The 23,729-nt window shown below is 46.6% G+C and overlaps 1 protein-coding gene across 4 annotated transcripts in view; it reads right to left on the bottom strand.

Annotated features, from left to right (window-relative positions):
• Positions 1–6,301, bottom strand: part of RUNX1 (RUNX family transcription factor 1) — a 242,891-nt gene extending 236,590 nt beyond the window's left edge. The window contains exons 1-2 of one of the 4 annotated variants that reach the window (XM_040620989.1): positions 6,048–6,301; positions 5,810–5,926 (exon numbers count right to left, since the gene is read on the bottom strand). In XM_040620989.1, the coding sequence (XP_040476923.1) occupies positions 5,810–5,867 (58 nt within the window). In that variant the 5' untranslated portion in view covers positions 5,868–5,926; positions 6,048–6,301. The remainder of the gene's footprint in view (positions 1–5,809; positions 5,927–6,047) is intronic. The other 3 variants (XM_040620991.1, XM_040620988.1, XM_040620990.1) reach the window with 3 other exon arrangements.
• Between the last annotated feature and the right edge of the window lie 17,428 nt (positions 6,302–23,729).

Below are 23,729 nucleotides of genomic sequence, written 5' to 3'. Positions count from 1 at the left end.
GGGGGGGGGCGGCATCCAGAGGAGGAACCAGTGGACTTTCCCAGCATGCCAAAGGTTACTTGAAGTTTTGAGCTCTGTTTCATGTACAAGGAACCACCCATAATTCTCCTAAAGCACTCCCCAATTACGTTCAGGGTCTGCAAAGCTCTTAAAGGAAATGCTCCCTTTCGACCGCTCTGGGCCATCACAGTTATGACATTTTTTTGGCAGGGAAGGGACAGGCCAGGAAAGACTCCTTGCCTAAGGCTTATTTTACTCAGCAAGAAAGGCTAACGCCGGGGATTGGTGGCACCAAGGAGGAGGGATGGGGGAACTGAAGGAGCCAGAATGGCAGGGAACGTGTTTTGCAGATTGTCATAGCTGCTCAGGTGCCAGAGCAGCTTCTGGAAAATTCTCTAAAGAGTGGGAATTAGAAAGAAGATTTTTTTTTTTGAGCCAATGTGAGAAAATACTTCACGGGTGTGAAATGGTAGGATGACTATGTCCTATCAGGAAGTAAAATAATAATAATAATAATAAGTCCCTTCATGTTGTGAGGCTAAGAACAGTGTGCTGTGCTCGACGGTAGCTCTCTGACGCGTTCAAAGATTTCGAACAGGAACTCTGTAACTCGGAGGCAGGCCCATCTGGAACATCACCAGCGCCGTTTGTAGAACCCGAGTGAGACACAGAGACATTTAATGACTCATCTAGGTCACTAGGAAGCTACCTGAGAAACTGAAAATGAGCTCGAGTTTCCTGTGCAGGCCTCTGCCCCCTCCCCCAAACAGAGGAGCGGCCCGCGCACCTGAAAATAAAGCCAGAAATGTCGTGAGAAGCACGGAAACAGGCAGCCTCTCAGAGGCCCGGAGGACTTGCGGGTGGTTCTAGGGCGAAAGGGCCTTTTCACTAAGAAGGACCTGGAGGAAAAGAAAGCGGCACCAGGACTCTCAAGGAGGAGAAACCTCCGACAAGATGGATGTTGCAACACAGGCCGATTGGCTACACTTGTTCAGGTGAATTCTGTAAAGGACCCAGGTTCTTCTTCGGTCCTCTTTGTGGTACTTGCGAGTAAAGCAAGGGCGACCGTGCCGCTGAAAAGAAAGCCATCAGGCTGACTTACTTAACACCTCCCACACCCCCTGGGGTGTGCCGCTTGACCTTTGCCCAGGCTGTACTGCTGTACCTCCCCCACCTAGACCACCCTTCCCTTACCTCTGGGTTCCCGCCCTCCGTCCCTTCCCCAGCTCCCATGTCACTTTCTCCAGGGAGCCTCCCCCAGCGTCCTCCAGGATGCTGGGACCTCTCCTTTCCCAGAGCGTCATCTGAGATAACCGAACGTGGAGAGCCAAGGTTAGTATTTCCGGCCCGTTTCTGTGGTTGTGCTAAGCACTTGACACAGGTTCCTTAATTCAGGCCACACACTGTCACAAGAGGTACCACCGTCCACGTTTTATAGACTAGGAAACCTAGGCTCACTAGAGAAGCTGCTTGGCTGAAGTCAGAAAACTGGAAAAGAGAAGTCCATCATCACTGGGCTGTCCGTGGGGGCTCCACGATCACCCCTTGCCTCCCCCACTTCTTCTAGTGCTCCTTGCTCTCATGACCCCCGGGGCTCTCTCCTCCACACCAGCGCCCAGCCAAGCCTTGGTTGCTCTAATGAAGTCTCTGTGCGTGGAGGCCTTGGAACCTTCCTCTGCCCTCACATCAGATACAAACTTGCCTTCTCAGTAATGGGGCAAGCCTTTTCTGAGCATACATTTCAGGTCTATTTCAAGGGAACAAAGGAATCTCCCGGCTACTAATTTCTTTCCAAAAGCTCAAAGGCTTCTTGCTGCTCAGCTCCCAGATCAGCAGCGTTTCTGCAGATGCTTCTGCTACTGGCTGCTCGCTGGGGCTGCACTTGTGTGTGAGCAGGTGTGGGCCCTCCCGCAGCCCGCCACTCCCCATCCCTCCGCCCACCCGCCCTGGTGGTGTGTGTCTTGGAAGCATTCTGAAATGCAGGGACAGTCCCGCGGGAGGGAGCAGAACCAAGGCATGGCTCCTTTTGGGGACGGCTCTCTGCTCTTTTAAAGCTTAAACATTTCAGAATTGCTTTGTCATTTTCAAAGGTTTGTTAGCGTGCAAAGCAACGACATGGCGAAGGGTATGAGTTTAGATGGATTTTTAGCACCTTTTTTTTTTCTCAGTTTCAGAATGTGTGGGCAGTTTCAAGAGGCGAGGCTCCATTTTGTACAGAGGAGGCTGGGGTCTGATTCTTCAGCGTCCGGGAGTGCAGCGGGGAAGGGCACAGTTTCCAGAGGGAGTCAGATCTGCTATGACGCATGTCGTGGGCTGACCTGAGTCCCCTCCAAAATTCATACGTTGAAGTCCTAACTCCTAGCACTCAGACTATGACTGTATTTGGAGATGGGTGTTTTACAAAGGTGGTGGCTAAATGAGATCATTGGGGTGGGTCCTCATGCCATGCGTCGTCCGGTGTCCTTATAAGAAGGGGACACTGGGACACAGACACGCGGGGAGGAAGACCACGGGAGGACACAGGGGGAAAGCCCACCACCCACAAGCCAAGGAGGGAGGCTCAGAAGAAACCGATCCTCTCCACACCTTGAAGCCTTCAACAAATAAAGCTACACGAGGATTCTCCAGGAGGCTTCCGGCCTCCAGCATCAGGAGACAAGGCATTTCTGATATTTAAGCCCTACCCCCCCCCCACGTCTGGGGTACTGTGTTACAGCAGCCCTAGAAAAACCAGACCGATTTCACCCGTTGCAAGCTACGGATGCCTAGTTTAATCTATGGCTCTCTGTGATCTGGACTCTTCCATGGAGCCAGAGTGATACTGTGCGTTCTGGCTTGTATTCTGCCATTCCGTTTGAAGGCCACCTCCCAGAAGCCGGTCGTGAGTCAGCCTCGCTGAGATTTCTACCTGTGGTTCTAGGAACTCAGAGGCATATTAGCATTCAGGCTTTGCATAGACCACTAAGCCACTTCTAAGAACAAGGCTACCTGAGGGATTTTGCAAAAGTGCGTCTGTGCCACCGCTTTTCCTTTCCGCACCTACCGCTGTGCCTCGGGCTGGCACCTTGCACCTCGTGTGAGGACGCGCGTGTGCGTTCTGCAAGAATGTTGCGTCGCCAACCATGCGTGTTCACGCCAGGCAATGTTCAATCACGTCTTACCTCGTCCCCGAGGCAAATGAAGCGAGAGCGTGGCGCGGTGTGGTGGGAAGAGCGCGGTGCTCTCTGCGGTAGACCACAGTCACTTTGCATGCCCTCCTTCAGACCCTGGCCTGCCTCTCAGCGACAAGGGAACCAGGCCGCACTTGGCCCCACAGCTCTCTCTCCCTGCTGCGTTTCACATGGGTACCTCGCCCAAAATGAGTTATGGGTTTCCTTCTGGGAGGATTGCACGGACTGATAAAGTACCATCCCAGGAAGAAAACAAGATGCCGTTTCCCCCTCTAGGTCCTAGCTGCAGCTGGGGAGGCAACACTCGCCATAAATTATACAAAGCAAGAAGTGACCATGGGGCTGAGCACCGCTCGTGGCCGGTCTACGGGAATGGGGTCAAAACTCTGAGAGAGAACCATCTGTTGGAGGTGACCGTCTAGACGCGACTCTCCTGCAGCAGGCTCTCAGGCAGCGCCCAGACGGCACCATAAGCAAAGATATTTTGCCACCCCTCCAGTGCCAGGGCGTGTGATTGGCTGATCTGGAACGTGTCAACCCTCACCTTGTGGGTCACCTTGATAAAATTAACTGGGAAATTGTCAAGATTTCACTTGAAATTGAATCTCCATATGATATTATTAAATTAGAGATTATAAATCCTCCGAGTTCCTTTTCCTGAGACTAAGGCGTAAGCAAGGCCTGCTTTCATTAGGCCTTCTGAGACTTGACTCGGGTGTCAGGGCTGTCTCCACACCTCTCCCTTGAAGGCCACCTGCCCCTCGTCCCTAACCTGGGACCGCCCGGTGACCTCCGTGAGCACGAGCGCTTCGGCTCTGTGTCAGGTCCTGGCCCCGGTCTGTTTCCTGGCATTTAAGCAGGTCCCCGTGTCCCTCCACCGTCCCTGCTGTCTGGCCGGTAAAGACCGCTTCGAAGGCAGCCCGGCACAACGCACAAAATCCAGTCTATTGCCCAGTGGACTGTTATCCGATTTCCTGAACCTGCCTTCCTGAGTTGATAAACTAGGAAACAATAATGGCTTGGAGGGTATTTAAAGCAGAGCAAAGGCAGGAAGATGTTTCTGTCTGTTATTCTGCAAATATTGCTTCCTTTGCTTGCTAGTGGCCTGGAGGAAATGCAGCCGGGAGCGGTTCACAGCTTCTCACCAGCGGCCAGCCTCTCTGCCCGGGGAGCCCGGCGCTGCTGCGAGGACGGTGACTCACGCACATCGCATGATTCAACTTCACTAAAATGTCCTCAGCTGCCAGGAAAGAAGCACTTGCAAACCCTCTAATTTGAAGCTTTGAATTGGTTAATGACTTGCTTTCTTCCCCTTCTCCTGAAATCCTCCCCCACCACCGTCAACACGCACACGCACAAGCGCACACACACACACACACACACGCACGCACGCACACACACGCTTTGTCAAGTTTTTAAATTTCAGGGACCCGGAAACATAGAGGCTCTGCGGCATTCACAACAACGTTTGTTGTGACAAAGTGGCTGGCAGCCTTGTGCATTCCCCTGCTCATTTGGCTGTATGAATAAATAATGAGTCACAGATGCTATTTGGGTGCGCGCGAGAGTGTGTAGCCAGAAAATTAATTACCCCCCCCCCCCCCCCNCCCGTCCCACTCCACGCCGGCTCTGCCAAACCAGCAAGCCGCATTTCGCAGGCGTTGGTCAGAGTGCGTGCCCTGACACATGGCCGTGCCTTCATGACATTTTTACGTTATTATTTTTGTTTGTTTAAGCACGGCCCTCTTTTCCCACCAGAGATACACAAAAGGCACATGCACACAAGTACTCACACCCTCCGAGCCGGAACTCCGACTACAGCTTTGCACATTTCAAGAGGCCGGTTGCAAAACTGCAGACAGGTTTTCCACACTGGCTCTTCCTATTAAATGGAAGCGCACCATCTAATGACCCAGAGCCTCGACAACGCTTAGCTTAGGAAATTTCTTCATTGCTCTTTGCGAGAGAGACCTCTGTACACGACAACTTGGCATTTTTTTTTTCTCCCTTGAAAGACACTGGCTCCCTCTGTGCACAGCACGGCCCCATCCTGGTGGTTTTTCACCCAGACAAATCCGCCCGTCTTCTGGACTCTCTGCCTTCAGGGGACAACCGAGCTGCCACTTTGCCCCTGAAGTCCCCAGGCTGGTCTAACATGTGTGTCTGGGAGCCCTGCCTCCTCCTCCGCCCCGCGCTGGCACCCGCCGTCCCGGCCGGCTGGGCATGAACCCCGGGGGCCGGCTGCAGCGTGGGCCCCGTGGCGTGCTGAGCTCAGGACACGCGGTCCCCTCCCCCCAGTCCTTGCAGGCAAGGGGGCAGAAAGAACAGCCGGGGAGCCTCTCGCAAGCTTTCTAACTTCTCCGACTTGACTCAGGAGCAGCCCAACTTACTTGCACTTGACAAAGTTCTCACACAGCCACCGAACACGTCAACAGCTTAGCTAAGTATTTATTAAAACATTGCTGAAGATCTGCCAACTGATGAATAAGTAATCCAATAGCCTTGTAATCATACGCCCGAGTTTGAATTCCTTCCACCAAGCAGACGGGGCCTCGGCCCGAGCTGCGTGCCCCGGGCCACCATCGCGTTCTCTGCCACGCTGAGCCCAAGTAGGTATCAAAAGACCAGAACGTACTCACCTCTCATGAAGCACTGTGGGTACGAAGGAAATGACTCAAATATGCTGTCTGAAGCCATCGCTTCCTCCTGAAAATGCACCCTTTTCTGAAGGCGGGGGATTCAATGATTTCTTTCACCTTGGGAGTGAAAACCAAGAAAGGTCACTGTTGTCACCTCACGCTCCACCATGGCTCCCTGCGTCTCATTCCCCCCCACCCCATACCTCTGGGGCTCCCTGAGCCCTCTGAAAAAATGTACCTTTGCGAAAACAAATATTCAAATTGTTCAAGATTTAAAAAAAAAAAAAGCGGCGTCTTGGCTGTGGGTTGGTGATGCTTACCACTCTACGAAACCCTGTGGTTTGCAGGCAGTGTGATTCGTCCTGCTTGCTGACCACTATGCCGGGCGCAGTCTTCTGACACTGCCAGCCTCCCCAACTTGTGGTTCTGTGGTTGTTTATGAGGCCCAAAGAAGTTTTCACACAACCCAAATTACAAATTTAACTGTTCCCCTTTCCACAGCCCATCTTAATTGGTTCTTGCCAATCATGTGACTTCAGTGATGTCAATTTTTTTTTTTTTTAACTTTCTGAGCAAGGCCCTTCCTTCCCCCCACCTGCCCTCCCCCAGGCTGTGCAAGAAAATAGCCGAGGAGAGTTTGCAAGAGAGGGATCGTAGAGAAAAGTGACTCAGTCTCTTATTATATCGATGGTCTTTGCTGATTTAGGACAACTTGGGTCCTGTTGTTGTTATTTGTGGTTTTTGGAACTCCTGATTATTTTGATAACAATTTCACTGCTGCTTATTCAATAGTAATTCAACCCTGGCATCAGGCTGCTGCTCAGACAGGATGTGGATCCCATCACTTAAGACGCTGGGCATCCGCTCAGGAGAATCCAGCCCCTTTGGTAAAGACTGTAACAGGCTAAGTGAAACTATAAAAGGAAAAACAAAATAAAAGGAAATGTTTTGTGGAGCGTCTGACCCCTAAAAGGGTCTAGCAACTTGCTGATACTGTAAAGCCGAGCAAAAGGGGAAGCATTTTAATTTTGTGATGGAAAGATGGCTGTAATAAAAGCAAAATTATGTGGTTTTATTCCTCCTAAATGAACATCTTTTCAGTAGAGAGATGAAATCAGAGTTCTCTCTTACGCACACACTGAAATTAGGAGCCTAAAGGAAGACGAAGAAAAGAGAGATCCTGTATTTTGAGCCGAAGCAGTGACTCTTAATTGGTTGTTTTCACCTGTGCAGTTCAGCGCCTTGCCTTCCTCCACTTCAATAGGCATCGACAAGCTAATTCAGACCTGTAGGTAAAGCTGTCGAGCTCCACCATAACTCCACTCTGAGTGCGTTAAGAAGGCTTCACAGCAGCTAGAGGAACGAGAGGCGATGCTTCTGCGGAGGAGACCCCTTCTCGTGCGACCGACCAAAGAATATCCTACAGCTCGTTCTCTACCTTAGTTAGGAGACGTGCCCGTTTGGAGGTGCTAAAAACAGGGTGATTTTGCATGTGAGCACACATACTTATTTCTCTTTCCTGATCGTTGCTTTTAAGTGCCAACAAATAAAATATTGTGTTTTGTGCAGTTCCAAGACAAAGAAAGACTCTCCTTGCCCCATTTCTTTATTAACTTTGCCGTCCTCCACATACATCCTCCGTGGCACCGTGTACACACTGCCTTTCAATGCACACGGTCAAGAGCAAGGGAGGCGAGGGGTCTACAGGGCCAACCCCGGATTCCAAACTGCATGGGCAGCCCCAGCAGAGACACCTTAGAGAGTCTGTACTACCACAATACGCCCTCGGTTTTCCCCTCATCCACTCGGTTTCGCCCAGACCCACAGTGACAACGAGCTCAAGGGCAAATGGCTCCGTCTTTTAAAAGGAAAAGACATGATTTTTACTTACTCCTGTTTTGACTAAGGCAGGAATTGAAACTCAAGAGACTGCTTTCTCCCAGACTGGTGCAAGGTTAGCTTACCAAGTGTTGACACCTTATTAATATTTAGAAGAAGAATAATGTATGTATTTCTTGTCTGATATTTATTAATATCCAAACACGATGAATGTTTCCTGTTGCTTCTGAGTGCAAATCCCTTGTGAAGAAATGAAGCCTATGCCCCCGTGCTCCCTGATGAACTCAAGCCTGGGCTCGACCCCAGGTCAGGCTCTTTTCTCTCTTCTGTATGTAATGTTCCCCAGAAGGGTCTTAGGAGCCGAATGCCGTCACAAGCAGCTGCCACTTCGGACCTGGCTCAGACTTATTAATGACTTAGCAATTCAAGTGGCGACACAGATAAATTCTGATATTTCATTTTAGAAACTCCCCAGATGCTTTCAGCCTTAGGTGTCCAGATGCTTGCAAGGAGGCTCTGGATGTGTCAGCGAACTGCCCGCATTCTTGGCTTCTCTCTGCGGGCCTCGCGAGCGCGGAATGTGTGTCTTTCCCAGCAGAGTCTTCGTGGGACAGGTCAAGTTCAAAGATGACTGTAAGGCTGGGGTTTGCTAAAGCCTCACCTTACACCATGATCATTTGTAATCGTCAGGGCCGGCGTTCCGACAGGGCAGCAGGGGGCAGAGTGGAAGACCTGCGCACTGGGCGCTGGGCTGCTCAGCATTCCTCCGGGTTATCTGCCGTAACAGCCACGGCTGGACCTTACAGCTTGGTGAGGCAACAGTCGGAGCTTTTCTGGGCATCCTCCAAGTCATGACCATAAGCAAAGCCTCAGCAGGCCGCTGGTGCACTTGGCCTTACCACTTCCTAGGAGCCCAAGATGAAAAGACACATATGTCGTCAACGAGCTGCCTAGAGGAATACTCAATCCTATCTTAGCTAGAACTGTTGAGGATTCTCTAAGTTTGTGCATTGACCCACACCCTGTGACCTACTTCCTGCGAATGACTCAGACCCTGGGCTCCTGGCTTGGGAGTTGTACCCAAGCGGCTACAACCGACTGTGGCTTTGCCAAGTCATTGGATGGCAGTTTTCAACCTCACTCAAATCGGCTATCTCTTCTGCGTGGCACTATTGGGGGGGAAATATGCTCAGGTGTCAGTTTTAATGGTTCTATAAAAATACCACCGAAGATGGAAAGATGCACTGTTGCATAACGCTGTAATTAATGTATAAACTTCTCTGTGCAGCCCAACCCAGTTAAAGCATCCTCTTTCAGGCCTTTGCATTGCACCATACTGCACGCTGCCTCTAAGCGTGCTCATGGTAAAGCAGATTCTCGGACCAGAAAAGAGAGGCAAAGAAGGACCTCAAAAAATGAGGTAGTCTAAACTTCCAAGAAGACAAGGCGGCTAACTTATCTCTCTGTGGAACACATTTTCATTCTTTTCTCAATCTTTGTCTTCCAAGAGAGGTGCTGTCCAGAAACTTCCGTGCCATGTGGACAGTCACCTTGATGATGCATTTGAAACTGAGACATGGATGTCAGAACTTCACGTAATGAATACAACCCGCTCTTGACAAACCCAGCAGGTTGAAATAACTGGAGGGCTCTGCAGGCCCAGCTGTTACAGATCTTTCCTGGCCCCTCAAGATGGCGTCCGTAGCGGGGCATGGCTCTCTTATGCACAAGTCTCTCACTCTGCCTGGTAAAAGTAGAATTTTAATTTAAGTCCCCATAAGACTTTATTGTATGGCTAGACAGGAGTTTCACGGTTTATTTCTTAACTTTCTCTGGATGAAGATGTATTGCTCTGTGGAGAAATAGGACTTAAAAAAAAAAAAGGCAGGCATTGAAACCCATCAATGAAACCCATCAACCCTTCTACTCAAAGCTGTCTAATGACATGAAAAGCTGTTTAATGGCCATTGTTTCCAATATAAGGGCATAAACTGCTTCATGACTCGAAGGGTGGCCTGTGGGTAAGCGGTGTTGACATCCCCCGGGGAACTTGTGAGGCTCAGAATCTTGGGCTCTGTCCCAGGCCTACTGAGCTGGTCTGCAGTTTTACCAGCTCCCCAAGCGGTTCCTGCACACATCGGAGCTGGAGAGGCGCGGCTCTGAGGAAGCCCTGCACAGGTAGGGATTCGGTAAAGAATATGCAATGACAATTTTCTACAGTCTTTGAGATCTCTGTTTTCCTTAGAGCTTTCTGAAAAGTCTAACGTTTCTATCTCGTTGCCCTGGCACAATTTTGCAAGCCCTGGATGTTTCTAGACAGCAGAAACCCACAAGAGGAGCGGCTCATGTCCTCCAAGATGGAGCCTTCTTGGACTGTCACTCAGAGCTCTCATCTCAAGTGCTGGGTTTGGGTCAAGTTTACAGTTTGAGGTTTGTCACACAACTTAGGGAGGCTCCCGTGTGCTCCGTTTACCAAGCTGGTGGCCACACAGATATAAACAGAAGGCTTTTTTTCTCCCCCCAGGGGCCTCAAATGCTGAGTTTGCACCTAGTTTGCATTTTGGAAACACATCCATCCTGTGAGTTCTTCCAGACGCACACCATGTGTTCCCAGGGACAGCGTTGCCGGTGGCCTCCGTTAGCCCCCGTGGGCTATCCTCCCTGAGGGATACCTGCCTCTGCTCTCCAGCCATCGCCCTTGCAGATGTCATATCCTGCGCTTTGTTCCCAAAGGATGGACCCAGCCTTACATTGTCCCCACTTGGATCGGCCAACCCAGAGCCCAGAGGACCCACTTACACGGGCGTCCAGGAGTTTGGCTACCTCTTTCAAATGCATCTGGATCCTTTCACGTCTTCCCTGGGCCAGGAATCTTGTTTGGAATAGTTTCTCCTTACAGAATTTTGGCTCTTCAGCTTCTGATGCCATTTGAAACCAAGAGGGTAACACTGGAAAACTTAAACAAACCCTCTTTGAATGTTAGAAATGTTCAGCATTCGAGGTTTGGTCAAACGATGGAAAACATTCTGGGTTGGTACTGAACTTTCCAGCCCGTTTCTCCAACCTTGAGGCTAATTTTAGCCTGAGATCCAGGCAGGGAAAGCTAAAGGAAATGAAGCAACTAAAATTACTCTGAGTTGGAGAAGCCAGAATTTACGTTGGTTAGATAGTGTAAGACTCAATAATTCAGTTTAGGTGGCAAATAACGAGCGTCCCCAGTGGGAGCGAAGTACCTGGCTTCGGGGACTTTGGACTTTTCTTGCAATGGCGGCTCATTTTCCTGGTAGTAGGCAAATTAACGAGCTTCCACGTGACTCCTTACCAACTGAAGCATAATACTACCTTTTTCACCGGGTGCTGTGAGGATCAGTAATTTTTGGACTACGCAAAATGGTTTTGAATGGAATTGAAAAGAGACCCGTGGTTGATGCTGCAATATGGAAACGAGCTATAGGTGAATTTTAACACTCAGACTTGCCGGATATCACAAACACATGACACCAGGACCCTACGTGAGAGGTCTGGGTAAGAACAAGTTGGAGACGGCCTATGCAGTCGATGCTGGAGAAATCTTTAGTGTTCATCACTTAATTTTTGAATTAAATGTTCTTTTGGAAGAATATTATTTAGCCCTACCGACGCAAGCTGCGGATTCTTACAGAACCTCAAAATGTCAAAATTAAAAGAAAACATCAACTGTCCTGAGAAAACAAAATATTGCACTTAAAACTGTGGGTGTGTATTTTAATTTCCTCTGCTTTAAATTCCTTTCCCCTCCTTTGCCATTTCAGCACCTGGCTGGATTTCTGGGTGGAGAGCAGGAGGGAAGATCTTGCCCACGTCCTGGTTCTGATTTCATCTACTTCTTAAGTTTTCAGTGTATTCAAAGCAGAGAGAAGAAACGGAACTATTACCATGGGCCACACCACTGAAACCACACTTTAGCTACCAGAGCAGAGTCCCTCAGCCTCTGGGTCCAGTCACGTACCTTCTTACTGGGACTCGGAATATATTGGTGATATAAATACACATACATTTAATTGACGATACTGTTTCCCACACAGGACTTACATCTGAGACGATAGTCCTTCCAGGATAAGAAAATTTGGAGGAATGGCAAGCTTCAGTGGAACTAGAGGACTCCCGTGGGGGTAAGATGGGGGAGAGTTCATTCAGGTTTCTGTCATCACAGGACAGTGGTCTTGGCTTGCAGGACAGATGAGAGTTTGGTGGCCTTTGGTTATTATGGAAGTATTCATATTAGTTTGTTTCTCTGTGCTTTTTAAAATTTTACCATCACCCATCGACAATTCTTAGATTTATATGGAAAATGGAGGCTCAAGGACATGAATTTCTGCCCACGTGGGCCACATGGTATGAACTGGGATTCGGGAATTTCCTCAAATTCAGAGTGGTTGTTCAACAGATATTAGGGAGTTTCCGAAAATCAACCTCGTGAATGTTGACAAGCCTGAAACTGTCTCTTAGGTCTCCATAGGTATCTTAGGCAGTGAAAAGATGTTCAGGAAACATAAACTTCACCAAATCTGATAGGTGACCTTCACCTTCTTCTTTTCGTGCCCTTGTCTTTAAACAGCAATCCATCATTTCCCTTTTGACTGGTGTCACTTGCCAATTCCTCCTCCTTTCAAAATCACAGCAGTTCCATGATCGGGGCCTCTTTTCTCTACCCTTCCTTTCCTTGGTGATGGTCAGAGCCATTTACGCATGTATGAATGCATTTAGCTTTAACTTCACTCCAAAACTCAGGCCTAAGAGCCCTCTTTTTCCATCCCCCCAGCTACATGAATCCACATCTGGGTTTCTACTACTCCCTGGAGGGGTCATGGATTTTCTCTATACCCGGTGTGCAATGCCTCTCAAGGACATTCTACCTCTCAAGGACACGCTACGTCACAGCGATTTTGCTTTCCTTGAATTTTCCTGTTATCATGACATGAATTCACGTGTCTTAGTCTTTGGCAGAATTAGTCAATCCCTCCTTTATCCCTACATTTCTTGTCTCTTCCAACATTTTCCCCCTAAGCTTTACTAAATATCAGGAATACCTCATTTTCTCTGCACCTACTTATCTCACTGAGTATTTATTTATTTATTTATTTATTTATTTATTTATTTTTAAAGATTTTATTTATTTATTTGACAGAGAGACAGCCAGCGAGAGAGGGAACACAAGCAGGGGGAGTGGGAGAGGAAGAAGCAGGCTCCTAGCGGAGGAGCCTGATGTGGGGCTCGATCCCAGAACGCTGGGATCACGCCCTGAGCCGAAGGCAGACGCTTAACGACTGCGCCACCCAGGTGCCCCTGAGTATTTATTTTCTAATCTCAGGCTAGGCAGACCGGGTCCTACTCAAAAGAAGGTTCACAATCTTATGAACCATTCACTAAAAAATGAAAAGTTGATATCGAAATGACTGGTATGGCCAGGATTGGGACTGGGGAGAGGGGAGCGAGACTCCCAGAATACACAATTTAGGGAACCATGGACCATCAGTGTCGACCTTGAACTTGGGCAACCCTGAGAGTGAGTGAGTGCTTTCTTAAATTTTGTACCCTATGCGCCTTACTTACCTCAACCGGCTCCTGACCCTGCGTATGGCTCACAAAACTGAACAGAGACCATGGGCTGGGCAGAGGGTGGTGTCCGAGTCAGGAAGAAAGCAGTGGCTGGAAATCCTGTAGTACCTGGAATAGTGGAGTCTTGAGCCGGGCGTTTGCAGATACGCACGTTTTGTTTTGTTGGTGGTAGGCGTGTACATTTTTGGTGGAAGAAAAGGACAGGGGAAGCAGTGAAGATGGGCAGAGCTCTGAGGCAAAGGGCAGATCAGAAATAAGCTCTGTGCACTTGGGTGCCATGAGGAGTCCAGTGTGGCTGCCATACTTCAGCCATGAGGTAACAAGCATCCTGACAAGGATATGGGCAATGGGAATGGAGGGCAATGGGACGGCGATGGACTGACAACATTCACAGTCTCAGCATCTTAATCCTCCTGCAGTCATAGCCTTTACCCTCTAACTGTGGTCTCTGCCCCTCTGCCCCTGGGCTCGGCCTTGGGACTTGCTTTGACCAAGGGGGCAGTTGTGAACTTGCTGGAAGCAGAGGCCTGGAAAGGTGCTTGCTCAGTGGAATGCGCCTGGGCTGGCGTGCTGGAAGGCAGGAAGTCGTCCCAGTCGAGGCCATCCTAGATCAGCCAGTAGCCAGCTGAGCATCAGACACTTAGGTGAGCTCCAGCCCAACCCAGAAGAGCCGACCGGCCAAACCCAGCCACGACCAGCAGAAGTGCTCGCCTTCCTATGAGGTGTGGACAGTAATAAATGGTGGTTGTTTTACGCTATAGCGTTTGGTGGTAGTTCGTGGCATCACGTTACCATGGCGATAGTTTTTGTTGAGGAAGACGTAAAGATGCAGAAAGCACCAGCACTTGGCTGCAAGCTGAGGCAGTGAGGCAGAATCAGGTATTTTCCAAGTGAAAAAAAGTTGGAAGCTCAAGATGAGAATACCTATAAGGGGGCGGGAGGAGACAGGAGCCAGGGGGAGCGGGACAAGGGGAAGAAGACAAAGAAAAAGTGAGCGTGGTACAAACCAAGGGAAGACATTTCAAGGGATGAGAGACAAACCGAGTTGGATGCTGAAAATAGAGATGAGAAAAACAAAGACTCTGGGAAGGTCAAAGGATTTGACAAGAAAGAACCACTTGAGATCTCTTCCTCATGACGCCTCCTCAGACTAAACAGAAGAGTGACTCCAATCGAGCTGGTACGCAGACAGGCAGCTCCTCCTTCGCTTGAAAAGGAGCTTGATATGAAAGTAATGATCACATATATCCTTTTTGTCCGGACGTATCTAAGGTGGTTATGGGAGTTTTTCTATCTCAATTCAATTCAAAAAAACATTAATAGAACATCTACTACGATAGAATGGAGAGAAGTCACACCCCCAAAAGAAAGATGTGAGTATTCTTTGTTATTACATTCCACAAAACAGCTGAGTCCTGGGGGTACGTTTGGGATGGGCTGACGTGGGGCAAAAGGAAGTGACCTTCAAAGAGAGGAATGGCCGCCCTCCAGAGCAGCGAAAAGTGTTGAGACTTGGTGAGTTGCCAAGTGGCCACCTGTGCTACCAATATATAATGGATATTCCATATCAGAGTGAGGGGTGAGACAGGACCACGGGGAAACTTCCAAAGAGGTGTTCAAGAGCCACTTGGGCAACCGATTCGCAGTCAGGACATGAAGGGTCAAGAGGAGGGTCATAGGACAGTGTCTGAAGTGTGGCTTTTCTGTTCCTCTTCCCTTCCCAAGGGGCCAAGGTGTAGGGGTGAGTCTGCCACTTGTGTCAAATCTGGAGAGAGGGACAGAGGCATATATCACTCAGTCTGGGGTCTGACTTACCCCATGTGACAGTGAGTGGCCTTTTGTAAGGTGGGATAGGGTTTGCATTAGGAATCTCCAGCATCCCCCTCCAAGGTGCCTCAACTATGGAATCCCCAAGTAAGATGTTGGCTTGGCACTGTTTTACGAAGGATTCTGCCCATAAGGATGGATTCCCCAAGCATGGAGATCTCAGCCTGAAGAGCTTGTGGTGTAGACCATTAGAAGCAGGAGTTGAGAAGGGATCGGGGGGCTGAGGTTGCAGAAAAAGGCCCTGCCCAGAGTGGGGAGTTGCATCAGAAGGAGCCAGGTAAGAAAGCCCATGAGAACGCACAGGAGAGAAACAATACATGTTAAACATCCATGAGGCCAGAGAGAGCCAGGCCACTTTAAACAATGGCTGACAAGTGAGGCTCTCCTAATCCCTCCCACGGTCTCCCTTCATCCTCTCCAGAATAGCAGTGTGCAGGCCAAGTTAGCAAGGACTTGGGGTGGGTGGAGAAGTACTGTAGTCAGAAAGGAGCCCCACGAACCCACCCAGGTAGGCAGCCCAATAGTCTCCGACTGCGGTAACGGGCATCCAAAGAGTTGGCAATTTAGATTATCTGAGACGGTGTTTATGATACAGAGTGAATATAATTTTTCTTCTCTAAGTGAGGGATGGGGGAAGGGTCACTCATACTAAACAGGTTTTCAAAAGATGGAAACAACCCATCAATGGATGAGTGGATGAACAAAATGTGGTCTATCTTTGCAAAGGAATACTCTTCTGCCATAAGAAGGAATGAAGTTTCGATATGTATTACAACATAGATGAACCTTGAACACATTATGCCAGACAGAGAAGAACGAGTATTGTGTGATTCTAGTTACATGAGGTGCCTAGAATGAGTGAATTCATAGAAAAGAAGGTAAAATAGAGGTTCCCAGGGATTGGAGGGAGAGAGGAATGGGAAGTCACAGTGTAATGATACAGAGTTTCAGTTTGGGGGAGAAAAAGTTCTGGAGGTAGCTAGTGGTGATGATTGTGCATCACGAATGAAATTATTAATGCCACCAAATGTACACTTACAATGGTTAAAATGATAAATATAATAGGTACATTTTACTATAATAAAAAAATCAAGTGACTTCTCTAATTAGATCCATGAATTCTCTAGGACCAAAATACCCGATTACATCCGTGATGGGACTCTTTTGTATATTGGTCTCCACAGCTCCAGGACGAGTAGAGTGAGATTTATTTATTTGTTAATGTTTATTCCCCTTAGCAATACTCTGTTGCCCAGTTTAAAATAGATACAGCAAGATCTGGAGCTTACCTTTAAGTAAGTGGGTCAGGATAGTCTATCTTATGGCTTGAGACTCAAAAAGGCTTACTTCAGTATGTGATACAGTTAATATATACTTATTTACCTGATAGACATTAACTATATCTTTACTATTTCTATAATCAGAAGCAATCAGGAGATTGCTTAGGAAATGGAGTCTTCCGAAAGTTCCTGACTCTGGTCACATCTTACGTGGGAGTCTATACCTTTTGTCCTAGAAAAATCTGAAGTTGTATCTTAATGAGTTAAGCAAAATGAGACTTAACAAGATTTTTTTCCAACATATAAATTGGCTTGTATTACATTTCACTTCAAAACTATATAGACCCACACACTCGGAGACTCACACACACATACACGGTTGAGCCCAGGGTATTGATTTCCCTTTGCACTCTGCCCTCACTTGGCACCAGTGTGCAAGCAAGCCCAAACATATCACCTTTCCGTGTTCCCTGTTTCTGTAGTTAGTGGACCACACAAAGGGCAGACCCAGAGGAGATGGCTGATGTCATCATAAGTCAAATGATTGATTCTTTTCCTGCAGCCTCTTAATATGCAGGGATCATCTTGTTTGATGCCTGAACCGGAAATATGCTACCATTTGTGTTGAATCCTACCCAATACCTGTCTTTTCCTTGGGTCTACTCAAGTGTTCACCAGTAACTTTCTAGGCTTCCTGCTCTCAGGTCAGTCAGATGAAACCATGGAGTCATGCCGATTAAAGTGTTTAATCCCTTTAAGACGGCGTGCCTCCCAGGGCGCCCTTTACAGAGATGCCAATGGAAATTCAAAATAAGAGGTGGGCGTATGGCTCCATGTTGCCAATTATGTCTCCTGTGCTGTGCTGTTTCTGGGACAGTGCTGTCCCTGGACTACCTAGGACCTGGTTATTCAGGTGGTAAGAAGTAGGTGATGAATTCTTTTAGGTTCAGAACCCTTCACCTAATCAAACCACACATCTCTCAACTCCAAGATTTTCATCATTATTCATATCACTCACCCAATGAATAAATGAGCTTCAGCTCATTTCTCTCTTTTACGGTGAATTGGAAACATTTGGAACAATTAGGTGATTTCGCTGCACTTCAAGTCATCACCTGAATTTGTCTATCACTTCCTGTCAAGTTCAAGTTTATCTCTACCAAAAATACGCTTCTGTGATGCCATGAGGGTAGGGATGATGCCAGATTTAGCAAAATGAAACCAAAAGGAGGTACCATTAATGTTGAATTTTAGAGAAAGAAAATGAATTAAGTTCTCAGCATGTCCCAATTAATGCATGAGGGGTCCTTACAGTAAAGAATTCCTCACTGTTTAACTGAAATTCAGACTTAACTGGGTGTCCTGGATTTTATCTGGCAGTCCTCATTGACAGTCAAGATGTGAGATAGGCGTATGCACATATCGCCCAAGAAGCAGGAAGCTTCGGGGTAAATTTCAGTGTACAGGAGAAGATAATAGGGTATGACAGCGGACTTCGGTCACTGTAGGCTGGCGTGGAGTTCTTTGTTTTTGTTTTCATTTTTTTTTTCCGTTTCTTCCTTTTTCTTGCAGTCCTTTCAAGGCCCTGGAGCAGTCTTTAATAGCAGGCTCACGGTGCCGTTGTTTTGTCCAACAGTAAGAAGCAATGGCAGAAAGGATCACTTACCCTGCTTTTCTTCCAAGCTGGGTTCACCTGCTTTCTAGTCCAGGAGGACTCGCGGTGGTATTGTTCTCCCATGCTGCTTTTCCAAAGGAGAACCCGGGCGTGCTAATTGCTGGGTGTCAGCGACGCGCCTGGAAGTGGACGACAGCTGGGCGCTGAGTGCGTTCTGCAAGGAGAGGTTGGGGTTTCCATTGTATAATCTTGCATCCTTCCATCTGCACTGGCTTTTGTTTTGGGTCTCAAGCAATTGGCTAGAGCTGAAAACATAAACACCTCCATGGCCTTGCCCCTTACCATTTTCTTTTCATGTTGGTTTAGGAAGTACACCTGAGAGACCAAAGACACACAATGAACCCAGCAATTACCAACCACCAGGGGCAGGCGGCAAACCCTCCAACAGCAAAACACCCGAGGACGGGCTAGTGCAGGCCCCTGACTTTCCTCAGGGTGCCGGGGACGCCTGTCAGGGGCCAGGCTCCGGGTCTGAGTCTAGGACTCCCTCCCACTTCTGTCTTGGGACGGCTGATTTCCTTGCTGCCAAAGATGGAGAACTCAGGAATTTTTCTCCTGCTTTATTTTGCTCAAACAACTGGCACAGGTCATGCATGGTGCTGGGGAAACTATTTCATAAAGGAAAGAGGCAGACTTAACTAAGTTGTCATCTATGAAACATTTTTTTTAAGTGTAATTAATTAATTATTTATTTAGTAATCTCTACACTCAATGCGGGGCTCAAGCTCAGGACCTCGAGACCAAGAGTTGCATGCCAGCCGGGTGCCCCGAAACTGTACAGTTTTTGACAAATGGCTACACCTATGTAAACCACACCCCTGTCAAGATAGAGTATGTTTCCACCACTTCTCGGAATTCCTTAGAAAATCGCCACCCCGCCCCACCACCAAGAGGAAACCACTGTTCTCATTTTTCCTTCACCATAGTTTTGACTGTTTAGAACCTTATAGAAATGGATCATACGGTATGTAGTTTCTGTGTCTAGGTTCCTTTGTTGGGCAGGTCAGTTCTTCTTGTATTTGCTGAGCAGTATTGTTCTGTATGGACATACCACAATCTCTTTAGTCACCCTATTGATGGGTATTTAGGTCATTTTCAGTTTTTGGTTATTATAAATAACGCTGCTATGAATACATTTGCGTAAGTGTTTTTGTGGAACTTACTTTCATTTCTCTTGGATAAATATACAGGAGTGAAATTTTTGGGGTAAAGGGTAGGTGATCACCAACCAGATGGACAATACCAACCGTTAGTGAGGACGTGGAGCAATGTCACTGGTACCTTGCTGGGAGAATACAAAATGGTACAATCTTTGGGGAAAGTTTTGACTTTCTTATAATCATCTCTGCAATATTTAATTGCAAAATTGTTAAAAGAAGGAGTGTATTTCTCTCTTTTTTTCTCCCCCCGCCAGGAAAGGCTTTGGCAGAAAAATCCCATTAGACATTAGAAGGAGAAGCCCGAGGGGTAGGGGTAGGGAGAAACACCACTACCATTTCATACCTTAGAGATTGAGTTTTGCACTCATTCTATGTCTTTATTGAGAACATTCTGTGTATCAGGCACCATTTTAGTGAGCAAGATAGACCAAACGCCTGCCCACTTACATTTAGGGGCAAGGCCATCTAGAGTAGAGGTTATGAACATGAACCGCGTTTGAATGCCAGCTCGGCCACTTCTTAGCTATGTGTCCTTGGGCAAGAACATAACATATCTGTGACTTGGTGTTATCACCTGAAAGATGGGAATGATACCGTTACTTCCTTCATAGGGTTGTTGTGAAATACCAATTTTCTATATATTTTATATATTAGATATATAATATATAATATATAATATATAATTTTTATATTTTATACAATTTTATATATTAGATATAGATATATAGATATATAGATATGACATATATAACATATATGTTGACCTCATAGGATTGTTGTGAATAATTATCTGGTTAATGCCTATAAAGCACTTAGAAAAAGTTTTGGCACATACTGAGTATACGTTAGCTCTTATTTGAGGGGAACTTTGTGTTACTAACACAAATCGTTAATTAACGTGCTATCTGTGCTATCCGTGGGAGCTTTTGCATAAATGGTGAAGAAAGGGAAAAAGATTACCTCTCAAACCTCATAGGGGAAGATGGAGCAGGTGTGATTTTGTGTTCATGCTCCTTCCCACAAATAGTAAATGACTTAAGAAATTGTTCTGATTTGCCATCTTCTAGTTTGGTCCCCAAATATCAAAAGTGTTTCTTCCTTTAAGCAATTCTATAAAACCAATCAGAAGAGCAACTATGATTATAGACATGTGGAAAGCATGTTTGTCATTAGCAAGCTAGAAATCAGAATTATCTTTTTGTGTGATGAGACCAAATTATTTTCCAGAATATTCTCTGGGTTCCCCTGTGCCTCCCCATCACACGTCTCACGCTTCACTTTTCCTTCTCCCATGGGTCAGGCAGTGTCTTGGCTCAGGCTGGCTGTTCAACGGTAAGGAGCAAAGCCAAGGCCAAAGGGTAGCTGGCAAACGACACGTGGAAGATCCCTATCTCTGTGGTTCTAAGTGATTGAGATTTGGGTAGTTGGCGGACATAATCGAGCCCATCCTGACTGAGGCATTGGCTCCCACCAAAGCAACCTAACTCATTGTTTTCTCTTTCTCTGATGTCAGTTGTTACATTTTTGTTAGTTGGTTGATTTTTTTAAAGAAGAGTATACTTTTCAGGTACTAAAAAATAAGGGTTACATCCAGAACGATACTTGTTCCCTTACCATGGACCCACCACACATGCATTTATCTAAATCCTCCATTCTTCTACTTATTCACTTAACAGATGTTTCACAAGTCCCCAGTCTATGTTGCTTTCTGGGCGGGGCACTGGGGGAAGCAGACAGCAGTTCCCACATGTGGGAGACAGGGTTCCCATCCTGGGGGTACTTATCAGAAGAGTGGAAAAAGTATGCTGTGCAAAGTAACACTATGCTCTATTTCTACCACCGGCCTTGAACTTCAAGGGCTGGCCTCTAGTTACAGCATTTTATGAGCTAGTATTGACTTAATGGTTACCCTAATTTGCAACCTTTATTAGGGTTAAAACTCATATCATATCCCTTGCTCCTTAACTTTCCAGGCTTACCATGTGCCCTTAATTAAATTAATCTCTCACCAATGTCCCTTCTGTTTCCTTAATAATACGAGTTATTCCTATAGGCTACTTACACCACCATAGGTTTTCTTGTTGAGTCAGATATCTAGAGTAATCAAAATCTCTCCAGAGTTTGACACCCGATTATCTTGTTGGAGAGGAAGATAATGGGTTTTGGGGTATTTTCCTCCCAAGAAATATCTAGCTGATAAACACTGCAAACATATTTCTGATTTACATAGCGTCTGACCAGAACTTTCAAGAGAGTGGACTCGGTGTTCTACTTTTCTTCCCCTTTGTCATCCATGCACACTTGGAATTTTATATGCACTGGGGTTCAGGAGTAGGGGAGTAAAACTCCTTAAACTTCAGCACAGTACCACTTTTTCTAGGATCCTGGGTGTATCACTCACCTTATTAGTTGCCAAATGACTCCATTTTCAGTCCATTGTAAAATCTTATAATAGATCTGCACTCTAAAACAAATTAACCTGGTATTTCAGGTAGACGTGGACAGATGGCATTTTGCATCTCGATCAAACTAAGTAACTAGACAAAAAAGACATAAAATAATAATGATAACAAGAAATTTTCTTCCTGCCTTGGTAACCATATTTTCACTTGGAAAGATGTTTCTTTATACCAACAGGAAGAGAAAAGAATAATTCTATTGATTTCAGTTTTCAAATTAACGATCTTTGATAATGTAAAAGTACTTCTTTTTTTAAATAGAATACTAAAAATTGATAGGAAAGCACTGGGTGTTGACTTCATCAATAATTGAATTTATTAAGAATTATACTAGTAACTATGATTAGTTCACCCCTCCCCACTAAGAGACTTATACTCATTGAATTCTCACAAACCTGTACTTATCCCCATTTTACAGGTGAGAAAGCTGAGGTATAAAGAGACTAAGTAATTTCCAAGCCGTGTAGATAGAAAGTGGGGGAACCAGGGTACTAAGCCTAGGCAGGCTGTCTGCAAATTCTGCGCAAGTCATGACGACACCGTAGTGTCCAGAATATTCCACATCTTTACCTTTAGACTTTGTATTTATTCTTAATCCAAGAATCAGCTAAAATAGGAAAGAGGAGATTTGTTGCAATTGCGATTCTAATTTCACATGCTTTGTAGCTCAGCCCTGGGATCTTTTGCTGAAGGTTAATAGAAATATTTTCACTAAAGCTCAAGGGTCTGTAGGAGGTAGTACCCAAATTTTGTTGTCTTTCTTGTCTCAACAATGCACATTATTTATAAGGTGTTCAACTATGCTACAAAGGGGTCATATGTTCTCTCTGGAGATTTAAATAGCACTTTTGAGGGAATAATATAAATTGACGTGACCAGGCCTATATTTGTCCATGTCTTTATGAAAGACAGGATGCATTTAGGTCATTTTAGATCTCATTCAATAAGAGAAGGGGATGATTTAGCAGATAACTAGATTGTCTGTAAAGTGATTCAAAAGGACCATTACATTTTTTCTTCCTCCAAATAGTCCAGGCACTTTTTAACTACTCATGCAATGAATATTGTGGACCACGGCTAGATTATAGCTCTCAGTGGCCAAACCTTATCTCCCCAGACAGACTGTAAACTTCCGAGAGCAAGGGCATGTCTCATTCATTGCCGTGGTACCTTAAGGACTTAGAATGTGGTAGGGGCCCATCACTTTTTTGTTGACCGGTACATCAGTCATTTATTGCCGTAATCCTACTGAATTAAAAACACCCAAAAATCCTGAGTGCTTTTAACAATGAGCATTTCTTGTTGGTCTCGGGTCTCCAAGTCAGCTGGCCACATCTTCTGATCTCATAGGGCTCACTCAGGGATCGCCTGTCAGCTGTAGTTTGGCCAGGCAGCTCTGCAGACCTTGGCTAGGCTCCCACATGGTGGGGGTTGGCTAGTCTAGGATAGTTGCTGCTGGAATATCCGGGCTCTCTTCCATATGGCCTCTCATCCTCCAGGGTGCCCGTTCACGCAGCTTCTTATGGAGTGGAGGTGGCAGAGAAGAAAGCAAGCAGAAATGTCTACAGCCTCTGATGTCGAAGCTTGGAATTGGCACATTGTCATGTCTACTGTATTGTATTGGCCAAAGCAAGTCACGAGGTCAGCCCTGACTCAAGGGGTGGGGAAAATGGGCTGGATCTTTTCATGGGAAGGGCTGCAGAGTCACCTTATAAAGTGTGAGTATACAAGGGAGGAGGGGGCGGTGAAGGATTGGGGCCAACCCAACGGCCGCAACTAGAATAAAATGAAGATGAACCAGAGGTGGTGTCATGAAGTGGGAAGAGGGGGCAGTGTGGAGGAGCTGGTTCAGGGTCCCTACCCTTTCCACAGCCATGCCATGTTATGCCATGTCACATCCTTAATCACAGTTTTGGGTCTTCCTAAGGCTGTTGGGAGAATCCAACGTGGCAAACACACTGAATTGCTTTGTAGATTATAAATCTCAATGCACGTGCGAACCGACATTGCCGTCATTTCATCTGAAGTGAGAGAGACTGCTGGCAAGTCCAGTTACTGACAGATTCTGACCAGCACCAGCAG

Source organism: Ursus maritimus, unplaced genomic scaffold (genome assembly GCF_017311325.1).
Source record: "Ursus maritimus isolate PB19 unplaced genomic scaffold, ASM1731132v1 scaffold_4, whole genome shotgun sequence".
Lineage (NCBI taxonomy): Eukaryota > Metazoa > Chordata > Mammalia > Carnivora > Ursidae > Ursus > Ursus maritimus.
This window is presented reverse-complemented; position numbering and strand designations above follow the sequence as displayed.